Source organism: Podarcis bocagei (genome assembly GCF_964188305.1).
Source record: "Podarcis bocagei genome assembly, chromosome: 14".
NCBI lineage: Eukaryota > Metazoa > Chordata > Lepidosauria > Squamata > Lacertidae > Podarcis > Podarcis bocagei.
The window spans coordinates 14,795,418-14,817,385 of NC_138139.1; the positions used below are offsets into that span (position 1 = coordinate 14,795,418).

The 21,968-nt window shown below is 42.2% G+C and overlaps 1 protein-coding gene and 1 long non-coding RNA gene across 3 annotated transcripts; one reads left to right on the forward strand and one right to left on the reverse strand.

The window, feature by feature from the left end:
- Positions 1-1,227: 1,227 nt before the first annotated feature.
- On the forward strand, positions 1,228-21,125 carry LOC308573306. 2 transcript variants are annotated; one of them, XR_014002018.1, is made up of 3 exons: positions 1,228-1,242; positions 18,940-19,038; positions 20,669-21,125. It is a non-coding gene; the product is annotated as an uncharacterized lncRNA (long non-coding RNA). The 2 variants fall into 2 exon arrangements; XR_014002019.1 differs by lacking the exon at positions 1,228-1,242 and adding an exon at positions 14,112-14,238.
- Positions 2,694-13,855, reverse strand: LOC308573284 (nicotinamide riboside kinase 2-like). The gene is made up of 8 exons (XM_081170093.1): positions 13,598-13,855; positions 10,358-10,448; positions 7,954-7,999; positions 7,616-7,796; positions 5,495-5,566; positions 5,205-5,311; positions 3,254-3,336; positions 2,694-2,901 (listed from the first exon to the last, which is right to left on the reverse strand). Exons 1-8 carry the CDS (start codon positions 13,621-13,623, stop codon positions 2,896-2,898), a joined length of 612 nt encoding a protein of 203 aa, XP_081026219.1. The 5' UTR covers positions 13,624-13,855; the 3' UTR covers positions 2,694-2,895.
- Positions 21,126-21,968: the final 843 nt, after the last annotated feature.

Sequence of the window (21,968 nt, forward strand, 5' to 3'; positions counted from 1 at the left end):
GCTGTTGACTTTCTATTTTGAGTCTACCCATGAGATAATATACTGAGTTGTGTTAGTTTATATATGTGTTCTCTTCCCAGCTTTAACAGCTGGTGTAGTGGCTAACCGTTGACCTTGAATGATCCCAGTTCAAGAAGTGTTACAAGTCTGTAATACAGAGATACTGTAATGGACTACCTTACAAATCTGTCCGGGCTACAGGGAAAATTCAGAAAGCGTTCTATAAAATGTCATGTCATCGTTACAATTGTACCAACTCCTTATCAGCAAGTGTCTCCTTACATAGAACTTATCTTTGTAACAAATATGGAACGTTCTGCACTTGTTCAGTGAAAACCAGGCTTTATTTTGTGGCCTTTTCTATCAGTACTGCCAATATCTGCATTGTTAAGTGTATTGTACCACACTGCTTAAGTCAATATTCCCTAGATAGCAGCCAAGTAAGTGGGAACTGTCTCAACTGCCTGTTTCCTGCGATTTGTCAGCAATTGCAGAATTTTCTTCTGTTGGGGAGGAGTCATGGCTCAGTGGGATTGATCCTATGTTTTGTAGGCAGTGTCCCAGGTACAATTGCTAATTCAAAGAATGAGATGGGTGGTGTAAACACCTTTTTGCCTGAAAAGCAGTTGCCAGTAAGCAATTCTAAGCTAGAGAAGCTCTGGGGTGGCCAGGAGCACATTTGCCAGCCAGGAGCACATTTGCTGTTTGCCAGGAGCACCCATTTCCTTGAGATGCCCAATTTGATCAGTGACACACGCTTTAGTTACAGCATGTTGTTGTTGTTGTTTAGTCCTTTAGTCGTGTCCGACTCTTCGTGACCCCATGGACCAGAGCACGCCAGGCACTCCTGTCTTCCACTGCCTCCCAGTTTGATCAGACTCATGTTTGTAGCTTCGAGAACACTGTCCAACCATCTCGTCCTCTGTCATCCCCTTCTCCTTGTGCCCTCAATCTTTCCCAACATCAGGGTCTTTTCCAGGGAGTCTTCTCTTCTCATGAGGTGGCCAAAGTATTGGAGCCTCAGCTTCAGGATCTGTCCTTCCAGTGAGCACTCAGGGCTGATTTCCTTCAGAATGGAGAGGTTTGATCTTCTTGCAGTCCATGGGACTCTCAAGAGTCTCCTCCAGCACCATAATTCAAAAGCATCAATTCTTCGGCTATCAGCCTTCTTGATGGTCCAGCTCTCACTTTCATACATCACTACTGGGAAAACCATAGCTTTAACTATACGGACCTTTGTTGGTAAGGTGATGTCTCTGCTTTTTAAGATGCTGTCTAGGTTTGCCATCGCCTTTCTCCCAAGGAGCAGGCGTCTTTTAATTTTGTGACTGCTGTCACCATCTGCAGTGATCATGGAGCCCAAGAAAGTAAAATCTCTCACTGCCTCCATTTCTTCCCCTTCTGCTTGCCAGGAGGTGATGGGACCAGTGGCCATCAGCATGTTACAATAACAGCATGTTACAATAATCTAAACAGGATATATGTGCAGCTGCCTTTGAAAAGTGCTCAGAAACTTCAACGGGTTCAAATAATTGCAGCCAGATTGTTGACTAGGGCTGGTTATAGGGCGCATACAACTCCCTTGTTAATAATTAACAGTTTTATTATTTGTATGCTGCCCATCTGACTGGGTTGCCCCAGCCACACTGGGCAGCTCCCAACAAAATACTAAACACACAATAAAACATCAACCATTAAAAACTTCCCTCAACAGAACTGCCTTCAGATGTCTTCTAAAAGTCAAATACCGTATTTTTCGCTCTATAGGATGCACCTTGTTTTCTCTCTCTCTCTGCTCAGCGCCCCTTCAGCGAAGCGGCAGGAGAAACGGAGCCCCTTCCATTTCTCCTCCTGCTTGGCTGAAGGGGCGCTGCGCAGCTCTCCCTCTCTGCTGAAGCCAGGAGTGTCTTGCTCTCCTGGCTTCAGCAAAAGGAACGCGAAGCCTCGGGAGCGCTCCCTCTGCGCTTCGGAGGCTTCGCGTTGCTATCGCTGAAGCCAAGGAGCCTGCATTCGCTCCATAGGACGCACACACATTTCCCCTTAATTTTTGGAGGGGGGAAAGTATGCCCTATAGAGCAAAAAATACAGTAGTTGTTTGACATCTGATGAGAGGGCATTCCACAATTGCTCCACTAGCTACCTTCTTTCCAGGTGCAATTCAAAGTGCTGGTTAACCTTATTAAGCCCTATATGGCTTAGATCCAAACTATCTGAAAGACGGTATTCCCTCACGTGAATCTGCCTGGGTTTTGAACTCTTCAGGAGAGTTCATTCCCAGATTTTGGAACTCCCTCCCTAGAGAAACTAGACTGGCTCCCTTTGTTGTCCTGCTGGCATGAAGACTTTTGTGTTCCAACAGGCTTTTGGGAACTGACTGCTTTTAATGAAAGGGCTGGTGCTGTGCTGTTTCTATTGTAATTATTTGCATGGTTTTAACAGGTTATAGTTTTAATTATATCAGTGTTTAATTGTTCTTTAATTATTGCTTATTATTTTAGTGGTTCTTATTTTTAGCTGTAAGCCACATTGAGAAAAAGGTGGGTTATAAATAATAATAGACAAGGCAGTCTGACCAGGAATTAGGAAGCATCCTGTACTATTGACAATATAATTTGCACAATACAACCTCTAGGATTCCTACGCAAATATAGATTAGCATTAATTTAAAAAAACACAAAATAAATCTCAAAAGCTTTGAAGGTGGTAAATGCTTTTTAATCAAGGCCACATTTTAGAGACTTATGTCAGCAAGAAAAATGTATTTATTAACAGCAAAGGAAAAAAAATCTTCATAGAAGTTGGAACTTTACTGCCAAGCCAGGCATATGTAGGAGAGAAAAAAATAAGTTACTGAACAAGTGTCTTCTACATCAAAAGAATCCTCCAACCACTTGTCTATCTCTGTAAGAAAAAGAACAAAAAAGAAAAGAAACAATAAGGGAGTGACTGCTGCACATACTTTACATAAACACATTTTCCAATACAGTAGAGGTAATTATATGCTTATAACAGCTGTATGACATGGGATGTAGCCCTTATATAGTTGCAATCATCTGAAAACAAAATCAATATTTGAGAGATTTCTCACCATCAAGTACCTGTTAGCAACCCTAGCGGGTAGCCCAAATTAAAAGACAGAGCATTAATGCACATGCACACAGATGTACTTTTTTGGAACTGTAATGAGAGTTAATCATCTTACATGGAACAATCTGCAACTCATTTTGCCCCCCTACTTAAGAACAATTCCTACCAGCAGTTCTTCTAAGCTGTTCTGAATGTGTTCATAGACTTCATTAAAGAGCTCCTCTCTTGATTTTCTTCCATCCAACTGAACTGAAATATAAAACACCACCATTTGAAGAAGGAAGCAAGCAAGCTGAAATAAGCCAGTTATTTTAAGTATTGCTATTTATGTGTAGGCCAGGCACACAGATCTGCATATGTAATGCATTTTTAAATCTGGCCAACAAGAGTTAGGGGGAGGAGGAAAGCAGATGTTTAAGATTCACAAAGATCTTCCTGAAGAAATGCCGTTTCATTTTCACGAATATATACTGGATTATTCAAAGTTTTCAGACCATTTACAGGCCTGATTCAGATGTAACAAAATACAATGTTTCTGATCCTAGCGACAAACCATGGCAATTCAGCAAACAGGAAATAAAGGAGAGTTCAAAGTATAGTTTGTTAACAAGCTAGGACAGTGCTTTCAGCCAATGTGCCGTGGCACTCTGTGGTGCCTTGAAAGATGGCTGGGTTGCCATGGGCAACCCTGGCCTCTGCCTCCCTTTCCTTCCCTCCTCTGATGCCCTCAACACATCTCTGCCTCCCAAAGGCCTGCACAGCTGTTTGCTGAGCTCCCTAAGCAAATGCTGCCTCTGGGGATGGCCAAGGGTTGCTTCCCAGGCACCTGTGGGGCAGTATGAGGAGGCACCTCTCTTTGGGGCAAGGTGGGCAGCTCAGAGATCAGGGGCAGCAGCTGCCCAGAGGACTCCCAATGAGAGGGGAGAAGAGAGGAGGCTGAGGGAACCCGCCACAAAGGAGGGGTGAGGGACTGCCAGCTCTGCAGGCAAGGGGTGACATAACTGGGCTCCTGAGCCCCACAGGGGTGCCACAGAAAGAATGTAGTTGGCCAAGGGAATCGTGGATCCCAAAAGGTTGAAAACCCGAGCTAGGATACTGATTACAGATTACTGTAAAGTTATGTGCCTGCAGTGAGTAAAATTGTCCCCAGACAACTAAGCAAGCCCATCCAAACCACCTACCCTTTTAGCCCTCCAGATATTACTATAACTCTCTTCAGCCCCAGCAAGGGAGATGGGAGTTGTAGCTTAGCAACATCTGGTGGGCCAAAGGTGTCCTAGCCCAAAGACAGATGTGTGAGCTTTGAGTACACTATATCCCTCCCATTTTTAACAACAACAACAACAATCTTTATTACGGTCCAAAGACCCAACAAATCATTACAAAGCAATACACAATTCATACAGCCTACCTCCAGGTCAAACAAGCATTTTGTTCAGAATACAGGGCTCATTGGTTCTTGCAACCACCAATAAAAACCACCGTTTTTAACTTGAAAACTTGTTCTGAATCTTGGGGCAGAAAGTTTAGTCTCCATGTGGCATGGAAGCATCCTTTGCAGCCCCAGCCATTTGAAACTGTGTAAAGGAGACAATCTGGGCTGCTAGAAAATGACTACTTTGAAGTGAAGGATGGGCAGATACAGTGGTACCTCGGGTTACATACGCTTCAGGTTACAGACTCCTCTAACCCAGAAATATTACCTCAGGTTAAGAACTTTGCTTCAGGCGGAGAACAGAAATCGTGCTCCAGCGGTGCAGCGGGGAGGCCTCATTAGCTAAAGTGGTGCTTCAGGTTAAGAACAGTTTCAGGTTAAGAACGGACCTCCGGAACGAATTAAGTACTTAACCCGAGGTACCACTGTACACAGATGTTATCAATTCAACACTGCCCTACTCAAACAGTCATATACTGAAAGTCAGTTCATTATGAAGAGTTATTTAATGAGCAACAGTTGCAGCTTGAGCAAATCGATCATTTCAATAACACTAATATTTCACACTGGTAAAATCACTGTGGGAACATTGCCTTATAAAATCTTAAAATAAACTTGTAACACCTACCTCACAGAATACAATCATCTTTAAAACTGACCCCATGTCCCAATTTAAACTTACCCACATCAACATTAAGGTCTTCCATTAGCATCTTATGCTTGACATACATGGGCCAGACGTGACCGTCAAACAAACCCGGTGGATCAGGTACAGTGTAATTCCTTGAACTAAATATTTGGGGAGGAGGGAGAAAAACACACGATAAGTTTCAGCTTCAATGTGATTACTATCGAGCAAATTAGGAGTCCTTTGCTCATGCAAACCCCATTTACTTATTCGGTCACCTCAACATGACTTTTCAGATTATCAAACAACTTGTGCTTTTTGTAGGGTATGTGTGTTTGGCTTACCTTCTCCTCCTCTTGCATTCTTCATAGGGAATAGAAAGAAAATACCGGTAGTCAAATACATCAATCAAGGGCCTAAAAAGAAAAGAAAAAGGTGACCTGGGTGTTTTTTTTTAATACAACAAAACAAAGGAAAACCCCTCATGGTCTAGCGTCCTTTATCCAACAATGGGCATCAACACAATAGTTACAGCCAGCAACCAGGACACTGCCTCTTATGTGGCTCATAGCCAAGAACTATTGACAGGCGTATTCCCCATGAATTGTCTAATCCCCCATTAGAGCCATTTAAGCTGCAACCATGTTCTGCAGCAGTGAATACATTAAGCTCCTTTGAAAGAATATTTTCTTTTCTGTTCCGAATGGTCTGCTCATCAAATTCATTATGTGAAATCCATAACCATGAATAATATGCCATGCCCTCTCCTGCACTGGTTGTTATAAACTGAAAAGCCCACATGCTTGGTCTTTCAACCCTTTGATGTTTTATATTTCCCTTTGCTACACCTTTACAGCTCTATCATACTTTTATTAAAGACTGAGCAACGAAAAGTATACACAGTGACTCTCAACTTACCCTGGGGGGTTATGTTCAGAGGATAGAACCGATACCCAACAGTGCATATAGTCAAAACTCGCTAGGATCAACGGCAGGTAGGATTGTCAGGGGTTTCCCCATATACCTGCCTCCTCTTCTAATTATTTTTTAAACTGCCAAGTGCATAAAGCTGAATGCTCACAAATTAAACGCTTGTAAGTTGCGAATTACCTGTACTCTGAATGTGGTCACATTAAATTTCCATCAGGGCAACAATGTGTCATTTTACTTTCAATTCCTAGCATGGACCTTTATTTTCAAGGCTGCCACAAAGAGGCTTGATGATTTGATATTATTACACACTATAACAAAACATCTTTCCTGAAGAGTCAGTGCCAGTTCATATTCTTGCAGCATGCATGTGAATGTCACTGCCACAATGTGAATCATTTTACATTTATTACCATTGAAACCCATTTGCCATTTTGTTGCCTGTTCACTAAACTTGAACAAGTCCTTGAGAGAACTGGACTTCAATTGGTGGGTCCATTCGACTTCCAAAACGTTCGGAAACCAAGGCGCAGCTTCCAATTGTCTGCAGGAAGCTCCTGCAGCCAATCAGAAGCCGCGTCAAACGTTCAGTTTCCAAAGAACGTTCACAAACTGGAACACTCGCTTCCGGGCTGGTGGCTTTTGGGAGCCAAAATGTTAGACATGTAAGGTGTTCAGGATCCAAGGTACAACTGTACAATATATGACTTAAAAAATTAAGAAATGGGGCCCCAAATGCATGTTTGGGTTAAAAGTGGGTCTGGGTCTGAAAAAGGTGGAAGAGACCTGCTTTAGAGTTCTCTGTAATCAGCTTGGATTTTCACCATCTCAGACATTTTGGTGTCACATTCACAATTCTAACTATTTCACAGCTCACTCGGATAGTTAAGAATAGATCAAATAGTACTAGTCCCAATACGTATCCTTGGCAGACAGCACAACGTAACTCTCTGTTCTTGCTGTTTTCTGCTCTTGAACTCAAATGACCCAATAAAAGAACTGGTAATTCTAACCCATGATCATTAAGTTCACTCAGGAGATTTTGGTGAGGGAGATGATCCAAAGCAGTTTGGAAGTCCAAGTACCTTACTGTAGGGATAGCTCATATTCAAGCTGCAACCAGGAATATAAATTTTAAAAATGCTTGCTAAGATTTGAGTTTCCTCATTGAAAATATGCCAACCTAGTCCTTCATTTCTGCTATTCTGCCCTGGTCAGCCCCACCAAAAGGTAATCACATTGTGAAAGAACTGCCCATCAGAACAGCAATTACCTATCATGCACCAGAACAAGTAATGGTTATGTTATCACAGTCTGCTGTTATGTGCCCATACAATCAAAAATAATCACACAACACTCAATTCATTATCAAAGACCTGCCAAGCAGCTGCTAGCAGTTATGTGATTAGATACAGACGGCTGGAACAGCTTTAGGAATATTAAGTTTTACTTACAGACAGAAGGGATCATTGAAATGTCATAACTCTATAAAGTAATCACCTAATTAGAGCTCATTAACCGTGTGCTTCAGTTACCTGTAGGTATAAAGCAAGAATCCTTCCACGATAAGAATATGGATGGTATCATTCTCCTCTGAATCCTCTATTGCTCTAGTATCAAGTGTGTTAATGCCATGAGATCGTTCAAACTTAATTGGGTTTTTCTTCCAAGCGTTGATGGTACTCATCATGGCATCCATGTCCAAAGCACTAATAACTAAGACAAAAAAAGCAGTAAATTCATTATATTCAAGAAAAACACATGTTATCAAAGTTATGAATTCCAAGGGACTCTACCAACTCATGCCCTATTGTGCAGTTCTAGGACTAGAATTTTTATTTTTAGTAATTACATGGATATAAACAGAACTTACCATCATACTGTTTAAATCCATCTTCAACCTTTATCTCATCCTGGGGCTGAAACAGAATAAGAACTGTCTACAGAACTGCTGACAAATTCAACATCCATTTTAAGAAGAGCATGATGGGTAAAAGAGCCCGTTGAAACTGATTTCTGGTAATTCACTGCCCTTAAAAATGTATTACAGCTGCACCTTCAATAAATTTAAGTAGTGCAGATCTACAAGGCAGAAACAAGACACTTCACCCTTTATCTAATCACTACCACAAGCACACCTAACCTACTTTCAAAAACAGAAATGTCATCCAAAGGCCACACCAGAGGTCTTATCCACTGACTGCAGAACAACTCACAGGCATCAACCCTCCTCCCAAAGTAAATTGATATGGCAAAACAAAAACAAGGCCAAGAGGACAAAGAAGGCTTAAAACATCAGGTAGGAACAGTATGAAACCCCATTAGGTTAGCAAGTTGGAGAAAACAAATGTTGCTGGATATGGAGCAGTTTCACTAAGAGTGGGATGATTCTATACTCCTAGGATCAAAGTTACCAACTGAATGGTCAATGCCGGAGGCAGGGAAAAGAGAAAGAAGGGGAGGAATTTGCACACAGTGTGGGGGAAAAGGACTAGGTGGGCTAAATATGTCCAATATTACATCTGTTTAAAGTAGAGGTAATTAGATACAACTATAGGAGACCTGCATATTTGAAACCAAATTTCTCTTAATATTTAGAGTATCTAATTTTTACAGCAAAAAGAGGTGGTGTGCCAGCCCTCCATCTCTCCCTCCAGGTGTGTGCTTCTCAGCTAAGTTCCAATACTAGACATGAGCTAAGCTGTAGGATTAAGAAAGGCTATGGGGAAGTAAACAATGGACACAGGGCCCTCACTCACCATCCCATTCAGCTGTTAGAAGTGAATAACTTGTCCCCCATTTTAAATGTATGGATCTGCTGCTGATGCTATCTAGAGTCTTATTGTAAAATTAAGAATTCAGCACCAAGGTGAACATTCTGTGCTAAAAGCAGCCAACATTTGCAATTAGGTACGGTAACACCAGCAAACCAACATGTTTCTGCATATTTTATCATGTTAGTTGTGAGAAAAACAAGCTATGCTCATCACCGAAGCCCCACTCACTAACCTCTGCAAATAGCAGGTTATTTTCTAACACATCTGCAAAACTCTCCTCAGTTATAACAGCTAGAAATCTGCCTCACCAAGGTGTGGCCAGTACAAAAATCCATTTTAGCAGGACCATTTGTATTCTAGCATTTGCAACATGACCTCCCTTCCCTGCCCTTCAAAACATTACTATGGCTGTGGGACAAAAGGTGGAAATACCACTTTTATAAGAGATGAGCAACTTCAATAGGCATTACTTACACAAATGAGTCATAAGGTTAATAACTGGTGCCTAAGATTGCTTTTTACATCATTCTTTTTTCTTTGTGAGTCACCTATTTTAGATTGAAGCTGGCGGGGCAGGGACCGTCTTACTACTTGATTTCGTTAAGCCACTTTGGGAGCCTTCTTGACTAAGAAGTAGAGTTAAAAGTACTTTAAATAAATGACACTGGTTTTAACAGCTTACTGGACAAGTATTAACTTCTGCATACAGTGGTCATTATTCAGCACACACAGAGGTAGTCAGATGGCTGCCCTAGGTCAAAACAGCAGTTCTGTCCATGTTATGTGGAAGTTCAGTTGTGTTTGTGCACAGGTAACGGCACAACAGAAATTTCTCAATTATTTCTCATGTACATACATTGGTACCTCGGGTTACAGGTGCTTCAGGTTACGTGATTTCGGGTTGCGCACCGCGTCAAACCCAAAGTACAGGAACGGGTTACTTCCGGGTTTCGGCGTTCGCGCAGAACCACTAAATTGTGCATAAGCGCTGAATCGCAACCCGCACATGCGCAGATGCGGCGCTGTGGGTTGCGAACGTGCCTCCCACATGGATCATGTTCGCAACCCGAGGTTCCACTGTATTGACAGAAATACACAATTATGGATATTAGATACTAAAACATCCTTTGTGGTTTACTTGCTGCAGCAGAAACTCTGCAGCATTCTGTTACTGTTGTGGGACTGTATGGGAGATTCCAGACATCTCAGACAGAAATAGGATGTATTTTGGAGTTGGCATTCAGAACACTGGGTGCTGATGGCCCTAGCACTGCCACACAGTACAACCCTCATCTTAAGAATTCAACCCATTTCCCAAAGCCACCTTATATAGAAAGGGTCAAGTGAAGTACCCCTTACAGACAGCAAGTCTGTAATAAGTAGTCTACTTACAACAGATGCAGGTTGCAGGATTTCTTGTATTCAAAACAGGATGTGGTAAGAGGTGATGCAAGGAAAGTGGGGATCGTAAAAGGGTATACAAACTGAATTCTGCCTCACCTTAAAGAAGTCGTCTTGGTGCACAACACTGCAATTAGGGAGTGCCTGCATAAGTTTGTTGGTCAGGGTGGTCTTCCCACCATTGGTGATCCTGAAATAAGAATGTGGGAGGAAGGAAAAAGGTATGAATTAAATTAGAAAACATGCAGACTCCAAACACATCTGTGGGAAGCAAGAAACATCTCTGTGTGGGAAAACTTTACTAGGAGATGAGTGAACCAAAGAGATAAAGAAGGGGAAATATGAAACTAGCTGCTAGACAAGACAGCTGTACTTCCTGATTCTGCTTATAGTGGCTGCAAACTATGTCCTGACTACCGCCCATAAGCTTCCCTTCCCTTGCGCGTGCGCTCTCTCTCTCTCTCTCTCTCACACACACAGGGTCTACCATTTTAAAACATCCCCAGTAAGAACAAAAACTTAAGACTCAAAGGCGTAGCCATGTCAGCTTACTGCACAGCAAGGCACCATTTATTGTAGCTTTGGAGACACACAACTTGCTTAGTCAGATGCATTAAGTCCTTGTTTTATCACTGCTTTTATTCATAGACAAGCCAAAGTAAAGTACTAGTTAAAGGTTTTAGGGCAGCCCAACCAGCAGTAAAGTTCATAGGATAACTATCACACCCTTTCAGCCCAGCTCACAGAGTTGTCAATGCAAAGTAGAACCACGTTTGTGCATGGGGAGAACCACATGCACCATTCGGCACTCAAGAGTTCTGATGGTGCAAATCAGAGTCCCATCTAGGCCAGCATCCAGGCTCCCACAGTGGCCAACCAGATACCTATGGGTAGCCCACAAGCAGGACATAAGGACAATAGTCCTCTTGCACTGTTGTTCTCCCAAAACTGGTATTCAGTGCTATGCTGCTTCTGTTCCTGGGGGGGAGCAGGCATAGGAGCCACTGTTAACTTAATCTTCTGTGAAGCTGTCTTAAGCCCTTTCCTTAAAGAAAGGGCAAGATAAAAACATAATTTTAAAAAAGCTGTGCTGTCGTCGTCATCATTAGCATGGGTTCTTAAGCAGCCTCCCCAACCAGACACAGAATCTAGCTTCTGACCACCCAACTAGTTTTAACGCACACGTTTATTAAACAATACCATACAATGCAAGATCTCCATAAAAATCAAATAACAGAAATCACTGGGTTAAAGCTGACTGAAAGCCCAGAGGTAGCATTATTATCAATTTACGATGGGGTGGAAGGTTCGCAGGCTAAGAAGGACTTGCTCACAAATTTATTGACAGCTGCACGAATTATTATAGCAAGGAAATGGAAGGGGCAAGCAGAATATAAAAAGAATGATACAAAGAAGTGTGGGATATAGCTATTAATGATAAATTAACATGTGCCATTAAGATAAGATGGGGAATATGCAGGAGAAATTATTCTGAGAAGATATGGAGGGTGTTTGTAGAATTTGTACTGTTAAAACGGAAAGGGGTCAAGCCATCGCAAGAGGGTTGAAATTATTCTGAGGAGATATGGAGGGTGTTTGTAGAACTTGCACTGTTAAAACAGAAAGGGGTCAAGCCATCGCAAGAGGTGTTGAAATTTTGGGAGTTTGCATAGTTAAAATGGAATGGTCTCAGTGGTGGGGTGCACATTTTTATTCTTATTTATTTATGATTATTAATTTGTCAGAATAAAAAAGTACATCATTAATTTTTTTTAAAAAAGAGAGAAAATGAAACAGTTCCATGAGGCCAGCAACCAGCCCCACCTCACACTTTTAACATCCTACACCATAACCTCAACAGCTGCTGCGGCACAGAATGGAAACGAAGCATGTGGAAGCAAGCCTCCTGCTGCAACGGCTGCCAGATCTTGCACATGGGCAGCAGGGCTGAAGGCCATCCCCAGAGGAGGGTGAAAACCATCCTGGCCCCATTCATCCAACACAAGCAGCAGCAACTGCAGCAGACTCAGCTCCTCTCTCGCTACCCCCATCACTTTCCCTACCGGAAATAATGCTCAGCTCCACTTGCCCTGCAACGGTGGAGGCCTGGAGGGGGAAGGTGCCCTCTAAGCCAACTGCTACTCAAATAAAAATAAAAATACCAGTAATAAAGAAACAATAGGGAGGGAAGCCTATCCTGGATTCTCCAAATAAGCCCCTGTGCTATTCGCCACTTTGTTCTGGCTCTTTCCCTCCCATCTCTCCACCTCCCCCCTTTTGCCCTTGGCGCGCCTTTTCTGCCAACCTGATGGCATCGCAAGCCTCTCCCCAAAAATCTGTTTTAAAGGCCGCCTTAGTTTTCAAAAAAAGTGTTTTCAGTAACCTATTGCTGCTGCTTGTTTTTAAATCCAGCCAGTTATGTAAATAAAATTTATTTGTTGGGGTCAATCATAATACAAACGAGAGCAAGTATTGAATAAGTTAAAAAATAAAAATTCAGCCCCCTCTTCTTTCTCTCCCCAAACCCCTAGAAACAAATGTTCAAAACTGAACCGCTCTGGGAGAAACAAGCCATCTGAATAGAGGAGATAATTAATAATAATAGCAGCAGCATGGCAAATATATGTCGATCCAAAGCCATGCGCCCCATCCCCTCTTGATAAATACAGTAATAATTATAACTAAGTAATAATAATAAAACAAAAACAAATGAAACTAAAATAAAATAATAAACAGCAGCAGCATGGCAAATATATGTTGGTCCAAAGCCATGTTCCCTCGTCCCCAGTAATAATTATAACAAAGTAATAATTATAATAAAACAAAAACATGAAAAAAATAAAAAGAGCAGCATGGCGAATATATGTCAGTCCAAAGCCATGAGCCCCCGTCCCCGCTTGATGGTAATAGTAATAATTATAATAAAATTAAAAATAAAAGCAAGTGAAAATAAAATAGAGCAGCAGCAGCATGGCGAATATATGTCGATCCAAAGCCATGAGCCCCCGTCCCCGCTTGATAGTAATAGTTATAATAAAGTAATAATTATAATACAAATAAGAGCAAGTGAATATAAAATAAAATGAGCAGCAGCAGCAGCAGCATGGCGAGTATATGTCGGTCCAAAGCCATGAGCCCTCGTCCCCGCTTGATATAATTATTATTACTTTATTATAATTATTACTAATAAAACTAAAATAAAAGCAAGTGAAAATAAAATAAAAAGAGCAGCAGCATGGCGAATATATGTCGGTCCAAAGCCATGCGCCCCCGCGCCCGCCCGCTCGGCTCCCGCGCGCGCCTTCCTCGCTCGCGCCCGCGCCAAAATCCTCCTCTCACCCGCCAATGCCGACGATGACTTTCATGCTGGTGATGCTGCTGCTGCGCGCGAGGCCCGGAGGCGTCGGCGGCGTCGGCTTCCCTCACGGTCGGTCCCTTCCGAAGCTAGAGGAGGAGGAGGACGAGGAGGACAGAGAAGGGGAAAGAGAGGAACCACGAACGTCAGCTCCCGAGGGGCGCCATTATCTCCGGGAAACGGCGGCAAGAGCGAGAGCCTTCCGCGCCGCGGCGAAGCGCTCGCCGAAAAGAAGAGCCAGCTAACGGCTGCGCGCGCCTCTCGCCTCTCCGCCGGGGCGACGCGCGTGCTCATTGGGCGGGAAGGGGCGCCGCAGCCAACCAGCGGGCCCGGAGCGCCGGCGGAATGTCCGCGCTGTCCAACCCGGGGGCAGAAACGAAGGCGGGTTCGATTCCCATTGGCCAATCGCTGGCTGGCCCTCGGTCCCCGCCTCCCGGCAGCGCTAGACACGCCCCCCTCGTGCAACCTTGCAATGACTCTTTGCCCAGCGCACGTTTTCCTTTTCTTTACAGCTTCCGGTGGGGTGGAGGCAGCAGATTTGGGTGGGGAAGGTTTATTGGCAGCACCAAGCGGTGTTTGTTTTTATTTTATTTTTCACTGAGGAGGGTCGATGGAACAATGAACGGTAGCTTATGATCAGTGCTTATTTCTAAAAAAAATGTTTAGGGCTACAGTACCATAGCTGTCAACTTACAGATTTGAAAACAAGGGACCAGCAGCCTCGAAAATAAGGGACCAGTAGCCAAAATAAGGGATTTTAGACAACCAGCTGAAATGCGAAGTTAAAAGGGACCAGATAATTTGGGAGAGCAGCGCCGGTTTTTAGCCCTTCACTTCCAGAGGTTGCTGCTCAGGACGTCAGCTGATGAAACACTGCAATTAAATAACTACAAGCAGCAACCACTTTTCATGCAAAACGAAGTCCAAGCTACGAAGATGCTGCTGCACTTCTGTATCTTTTCTCTTGTGCTCCATCTGCAGCTCTTAGTTCCATCAGGCAGGGTGGGAGGAAGGGGGGGAAATAGCGCCCGTAGTAAACCCGCAGATCAGACCATCTGTGCTAGTCTACCACTACAAATCTATGGGAGAAGCGCTTGCGGTCCTTCCCTTGTAGCCCTTGTAGCGCCTCCGCCGCCTCCTCTTCCTCCTCTCTCTGAACTGCTTTCTCTATGGTTGCCCTTGCTATCCTCTCAAGGCTCCTCAGCAATTCATAGGCCGCGCCAGGCTGCCCATCTCATCCGGGTCCTTCGGCGGCGCAGCAGCAGTATGGCCTAGCGGGAGCGGCGGCAGCGGCAGGCAGAGGAGGCCCCAGGCAGAGAAGCTCAGTTCGGCAGCCCCGAGGAGGATGGCAGCGGAAGGGCCCGAGGCTCCCACCATTCCCTGCGGGGAGGGGCTCCCGGGGGCCGAGGCTGTTGAGAGGAGGCAGCCAAGCAACACAGTTGGAGCCTCCCTCCTCCCTGGCCGGCAGGAAGGAGGGAGAGGAGCTGCTTCCTTTGAAACCTGGGAAATTTAAGGGACATCATCAATAAGGGACAGGAGCAGGACACGGCGCTGGGATAAGGGAGTTTCCCACCAAATAAGGGACAGTTGACAGCTATGTACAGTACTCTCATTTTGACTCAAGAAAATCATAATTTTGTAGTTCAAATCGGGGAAAACAAACACAGTAAAAGGACATTGGGGGTAGCAATATAACTGATGATTCACCATGCTAGAGAAGAATCTAAAAAATAAAAAAAAAATAGTTTCTTCTCCCGTTAGATTCACAAAATGTTTAGTGGTAACCCCAGAAAAAAAGAGCACTGCTTATAATAACATTTATCTTGTAGGCTCATTCGATCATATGTGGTAGGTTTTATTTTATTTATTTTAATTATTGAATTTATATGCTGCCCTACACCCAGAGGTCTCAGGGCAGTTCACAGAAAAGATCACAATATATAAAATCAAAATAAAAACAATAACCCAAAAAAGAGCCACATTTTAAAAATGTCAATCAGGTCAACCAAAGGCCTGGTTAAAAAGGAATTATTTTTGCCTGGCGCCTAAAGGTGTATAATGAAGGCACCAGGCGAACTTCCCTGAGGAGAGCATTTCACAGATGGAATTAAAAGGATTTGTGGAAATTTCAAAAATGATAAAAACACATTCATATAAGAATCGCACATTGTCTCAAACGTTAACAAACAAGCCCAGCAATCCTATATACACTTACTTGGTTTAAGTCTCAATGTGGTCAGTGCAGCTGACTTAGGATGAGCGTATTGCCAAGCAGCAATACGTTTACCTGGGAGTACCGTAAGTTCTATTGAACTCATTGGACTTACTTTCGAGTAGGCATTGTATAGGATAACACTCTTAAAAGGGCACAACAGTTTTGTGGACTAGCGTTTTTCAGATGCCACAAGAAGGTTCATTGCTTTTGCTGCCACAGGCTAACATGTCCGTCGCTACAGAAATTAAAACAGATGTCTGCAGATTCAAAACTGGTGCTACTGTCTATATCTGCTGGATATTACCGTGTATATATCTTGCTTCATAAAGAGCAGGCCCCGTTTTTACTTGGTCAGTTTGTATGGAAATACTGTAGTGAAAAGGCAGGAATCCAGTGACTAATGTGAGGCCCCCTATTCCTCATGAATGTGATTTTGGTAGCAATTACAAGAGATCGTCGTCATCAAAACACCACTCTATATTTCTCCCTCTTTCCGCCTATGGAGCTCTAACAATTCTACATGAAGCAGTGACTGTAGACAGGCATTACTTTGTCTTATTTTATGCTCTGCCTGACTTTTAGTGACATTAGGCCGCTTGCTTCTAATTGGAATTCCTTGTTGAAGAACTCCTTTTATGTTATTATCTGCAGGGCTGGCGGCCGCACTGATGGACACCAAGGTTCAAAGAACAGCTTGACCTGTCATATACAGTGGTGCCTCGCAAGACGAAAAGAATCCGTTCTGTGATTCTCTTCGTCTAGCGGTTTTTTCGTCTTGCAAAGCAAGCCCATTGACGGATTAGCGCTATTAGCGGCTTTTAGCGGCTTTTAGCGGCTTATCTGCTGATCGGATCAGCTGATAAGCGGCTTAGCGGCTTAGAAAAAGGGGGGGAGGGGGGAAAAACCAGCAGGAACTCGCAAGACATTGTCGTCTTGCGAAGCAAGCCCATAGGAAATTCGTTTTGCGAAGCACCTCCAAAACGGAAAACTCTTTCGTCTAGCAAGTTTTCCGTCTTGCGAGGCATTCGTCTTGCGGGGCACCACTGTAGCTGTTTTAGATTTATTAATTTTATTTTTATTAAAATTCTTTTTTATTAAATTTCTGTTAAAAGGAACAAATGGCAATCCTCATACACACATATAATCTACCTCACCATGAAATGTTGCAATTCAAACCCAGATGTGGACTGTTTAATTGTGATGAGTTTATTCCTTTCACAGGTCATAATCTTGAATGGTTATGGGAACACAAATAGTCCCTATATATTCCTCATGAACAAAAAATTGGATCTCTTGTAGTCCCTCGCAAGACTGGGGGCATATTGCAACTATGCAAGCTTGAAAACACTAATTTATATTGGTGTTCAAAATAATTATAGACATCTCAGTGACTGAATCGTGTAGGTTTGAAACCTTAATGAAAAATAGGAAGGCACAATTAAGTCCACAAACCCGTGCATGTTTACTTGGGATTATATACAACTGAATTCACTTACCGTATACAGTACTTACTTCCAAGTAAATATGCCTCAGCAAATGAGCCCTAACAGGAGAAGTATATGTGAGAAGGGCTCCACCCAGAGGAACACAAAACTGAATGCAGTGGTGATAAACCAGAGCAAATACAGGTGAAAACAGGATAATTTTTGTGCCTTTATAAGGAGTGCATACCATATTTTAACCTTCATTTTAGGAAAACTACAGTATTTAGAGGAGTGGCTGGTTTAGAAGACTTGGCTGTGAGTTTGTTCCTAACCGTGGTTCCTTGCTTTGTAGCCCCTCAAATTTATTTACCGTAATTGGGCTAAGTAAAAATGGATTTGGTAAAATATGCTGTCTGTCTCAAATACAGCTGATAGATTTTACTCAAGAGCTTGCATTAAATCAACTCTATTTGGTATTGAATGATAAAGCAAAATATCCTCATATACTATAGAATCTGGCTATTCCTTGCTCAGAAGCTGCTTTAGTGTTATAACTTCTGAGGTAGTCTAATGAAATATCTTACAGGAGTTAACAGTTTATACTCCTGTAAACGTCTTTATCTAAGACCTTTCTGGTGACACAGTACTGCAAGATCAGCAAAAGCTTCTGAAATTTTATAAGAATGTCTCTTAAAGAATGACTTTCTCCCTGTAAAGCTAACTGTGGCAGGAACTACCGTCAGGTTAAAACATGTATTCCTACTATATAAACTCAACATTTTTTCTTGGCAACACCACAATCCCTACAGCAGCCCTATTCTTTTAGTACTGTTGAATGGCATAGCAAGAAGAGAAAAGTTGCTTGATAGAATTTCAGATATTTTAAACAAAACCAGGAATATTTTTTTCCATTTAGGCAGCTGGATAGGAAGCAACCTGACCATGTATTCTAACCATGCAGTCCTAATCATGCCTACTTAGAATTAAGTCCTATTGAATTAAGTGGAGATTTCTTCCAGGTAAGTGCATTTAGGATTGCAGTCCTAGGTCGGTTGCTAAAAGCTTGAAGTAAACAGTGTGTTGATTTTTCAGTAGCATGGTGCTTATCTATGACAAGCCTAACACATTGCTTTAATATCTCACTCTTGAGGCCACTGAGTGCTACAATGACGGAGTTCTGGGTTTGTTTTAATTGTTGCTTTGGTGACCAGCTCAAAGTGGTGAGTTGACCCGTGAATTAAGTTCCAGCTGTTTCCCTTCAGTAATACAGTGACTTTAATTTACAGATGATCTTGTGATCCTGGAATAATAAAATAAAACAAATCCAGAAAGTGTTGTCAGCATTCGTATTATAAGCACAAGCAGAACTGGGGGAATAATTATTAAAGCTTGCTTAGTGACATTAAGAAAAAATATTTAGGAAATTGACTTCTGCGGAAATTGTACAGAACAGCACATGAAAGTTTTCATTATGAGGAAATGGAAAGTGAGCCTGGTTAAATAGTGGATATTCATTATAGGTGGATTATAAACAATATCAACTTGAGAAGCAAAGTGAGGTTCTAATAATTCAGTATTTGTGTGTAATATTTAGAATGGCTAACAACTATGACTTTCCCAGTTTTATAAATCCAAACCATCTTTTTGAATGAGACGTGTTTTTCTTTCTCATGGTACTCCAAATAAGAAGCCTCCAAGACTTGACCGAAACATGATAGGAGAACCAATGAACTTTGTACCCATTGCCCACATTGGAACAAAAGAGATGGCTAGTGCCCTTCCATCAGTAAGTATGTGCTTTAATATGTCTTAATAACTGGATTATCTAATATTGGTATGATTATTACTTCTTGAAGACCTCAGCTGGCTCACAGTTTGAACTGCAGTCATCTGCATAGCAACTTGTGAGTAAATCCCAATGAATACAGTGAGGCGTGCTTCTGGGTAAACATGTGTATAATGGAAGGCATGGTTGTTGCAAAAAAGAATCTTTAGTATTATTGAGTAAAGTGTGTAACCTAAACTTCTTTGCTTGTCTAAATGTCAAGCATACAGCAACTCCACATTTTTATGTAGAAGCTAACCAAAGGTTTAATAAATGTACACAAATTAGTGGCATTATTTTATTTTTGAATACATATTAGGACAACCATGGGCGTAGGCAGGATTTGCTAGGGGGCAGAATGTCAGTTAAGTATTTTTATTGATTTACTTGCTCTAGGGCAGAGGCAAGTAGGAATTAGGATTTACTTGCTCTAGAGGGGCTACACCAATGAGGGCAATCGCTTTATTGGGCCAAGCAAGATTTCAAACAAAACAATGTTCAAATTTTTGAGTTCACCAGAATTTATCAGGCTAGATCAGGGGTCAGCAAACTGTCCCTCAGAACTTGTGGGGGGCCAGACTATATTTTGAAGGGGGGGGAGAATGAACAAATTCCTATGCCCCACAAATAACCCAGAGATGCATTTTAAATAAGATTTTACATTCTACTCATGTAAAAACAGACTGATTCCCGGACCATCCGCGGGCCAGATTTAGAAGGCGATTGGGCCGGATCCGGCCTCTGGGCCTTAGTTTGCCTACCCATGGGCTAGATGGCTGAAAGCACAATGGGGGGGGGGAGAGACTTTTCAAGCAATCTGAGAGGAGGTATCAGACAATCAAATGAGGCCCGTTCAGGTACAGGTTTGTTGAACCCAGGTCTTTTAGAAGAACACATAATAGTTGAGCCTGTCTGCAAACTTAGCAACCATCTGTTAACTGCATTCTGCGTCCATAGGTGAAACACAGCCGACTTTAGTAGAGCTGATCTTTACCTCTGACTATATGGGAACTGCTTATTTATACCTACCGTATGTGTTCTGCCTGAAAATAGAGGCAGAAGGGAGCTAGTTTTTAATGTGTGCAGACATGAAGGCTCAAATCATTGTTTTCCCCCCCACAAGAGTTGGGTGCAACCTGAAACCTGAAATACACCTGTAAACATCTTATCTGAATGTCTGACACTACCTTCCACACTTTAGACTATTGTCAGATGCTGACAAGGATAGTAGCTTGGATAGTATTTTTTCTCTTGCATTTTTTTGTTTTGTTTTACCATCTAGCCTGATGAAATCTTAGGAAACTTAAGTTTGTATGCAATTTCATGAATTACGATTAGTCAAATAAAGGTATTGCCCTAATGTATTTTGGAATTTATTCTATTGACAATACTTAAGCCAGGCTGTCTGCATTGGGAGTTAGTTTTAATGTAGTACTTTGACACAATCTTGTGCATGCTCACACAATTCTCAGAAGCCAAACTGACCTCAGTAGCGCATATTCTCAGGTGTGTATTGGATTGTAACAATGTCCAGTCAGGAAAGTATAGTGAATTCAAGAATTATGGACTGATACAGTTATACCTCTCCTAGGCTGGGCAAATTCAGGAACAAATGAATTCCAAAGGAGGCTACAACAACAATAATTCTACAACTGCAAAGGTGTAAGATGTCTGAATGAGAGAATGAAATGCCAGTTTGGGGATGTGATGCTTTGGAAGCAGCTGGCTGTAAGGCAGAGAACTGATCAATTTTATTTTATACATTGTTATATTTAGACTACTAATCTGCTAGTAAGGCTGTGAAATGCTAAATTTAATGCCAACTCTTGTTTCTGTTCATGCTGGAGATTGAATCTTGACATAACCATTTAGATAAAGCATCATGACCGCAATTTGTTGTCTAAAAGCAGTATTTAAGATGGTAGCTACATTTTAATAAACAACTCCACTAAAGATGCCTCAGGTTTTGTAGTTCTGCTGGGGGATGGGAGAAACTAGGTTACACTGCTTTAAATTTAGAAAATTGCAGAGTGATTCACAAACTTTGGCTCCCATAAAATAAAAACCTTCCAGTAAGAATCATGCGCAGGGAATCATGTCTAACTCTGATTTCAGGCATGAATCGCTTGGTCTTGGTGTCCCTGATCTTTGGAAATCCTGCTTGAGCAGACACATGTCGCTAAATTAAGCATTCGGTATATTAAATAATATACTAGAGAGTTCCAGAAAGACATCTACTTCTGCTTCATTGACTATGCAAAAGCCTTTGACTGTGTTGACCACAGCAAACTATGGCAAGTTCTTAAAGAAATGGGAGTGCCTGATCACCTCATCTGCCTCCTGAGAAATCTCTATGTGGGACAAGAAGCTACAGTTAGAACTGGATATGGAACAACTGATTGGTTCAAAATTGGGAAAGGAGTACGGCAAGGCTGTATATTGTCTCCCTGCTTATATGCAGAATTCATCATGTGAAAGGCTGGGCTGGATGAATCCCAAGCCGGAATTAAGATTGCCAGAAGAAATATCAACAACCTCAGATATGCAGATGACACAACCTTGATGGCAGAAAGTGAGGAGGAATTAAAGAACCTTTTAATGAGGGTGAAAGAGGAGAGCGCAAAATATGGTCTGAAGCTCAACATCAAAAAAACGAAGATCATGGCCACTGGGCCCATCACCTCCTGGCAAATAGAAGGGGAAAAAATGGAGGCAGTGAGAGATTTTACTTTTTTGGGCTCCATGATAACTGCAGATGGAGACAGCAGTCACGAAATTAAAAGACGCCTGCTCCTTGGCAGAAAGGCGATGGCAAAACTAGACAACATCTTAAAAAGCAGAGACATCACCTTGCCAACAAAGGTCCGTATAGTTAAAGCCATGGTTTTCCC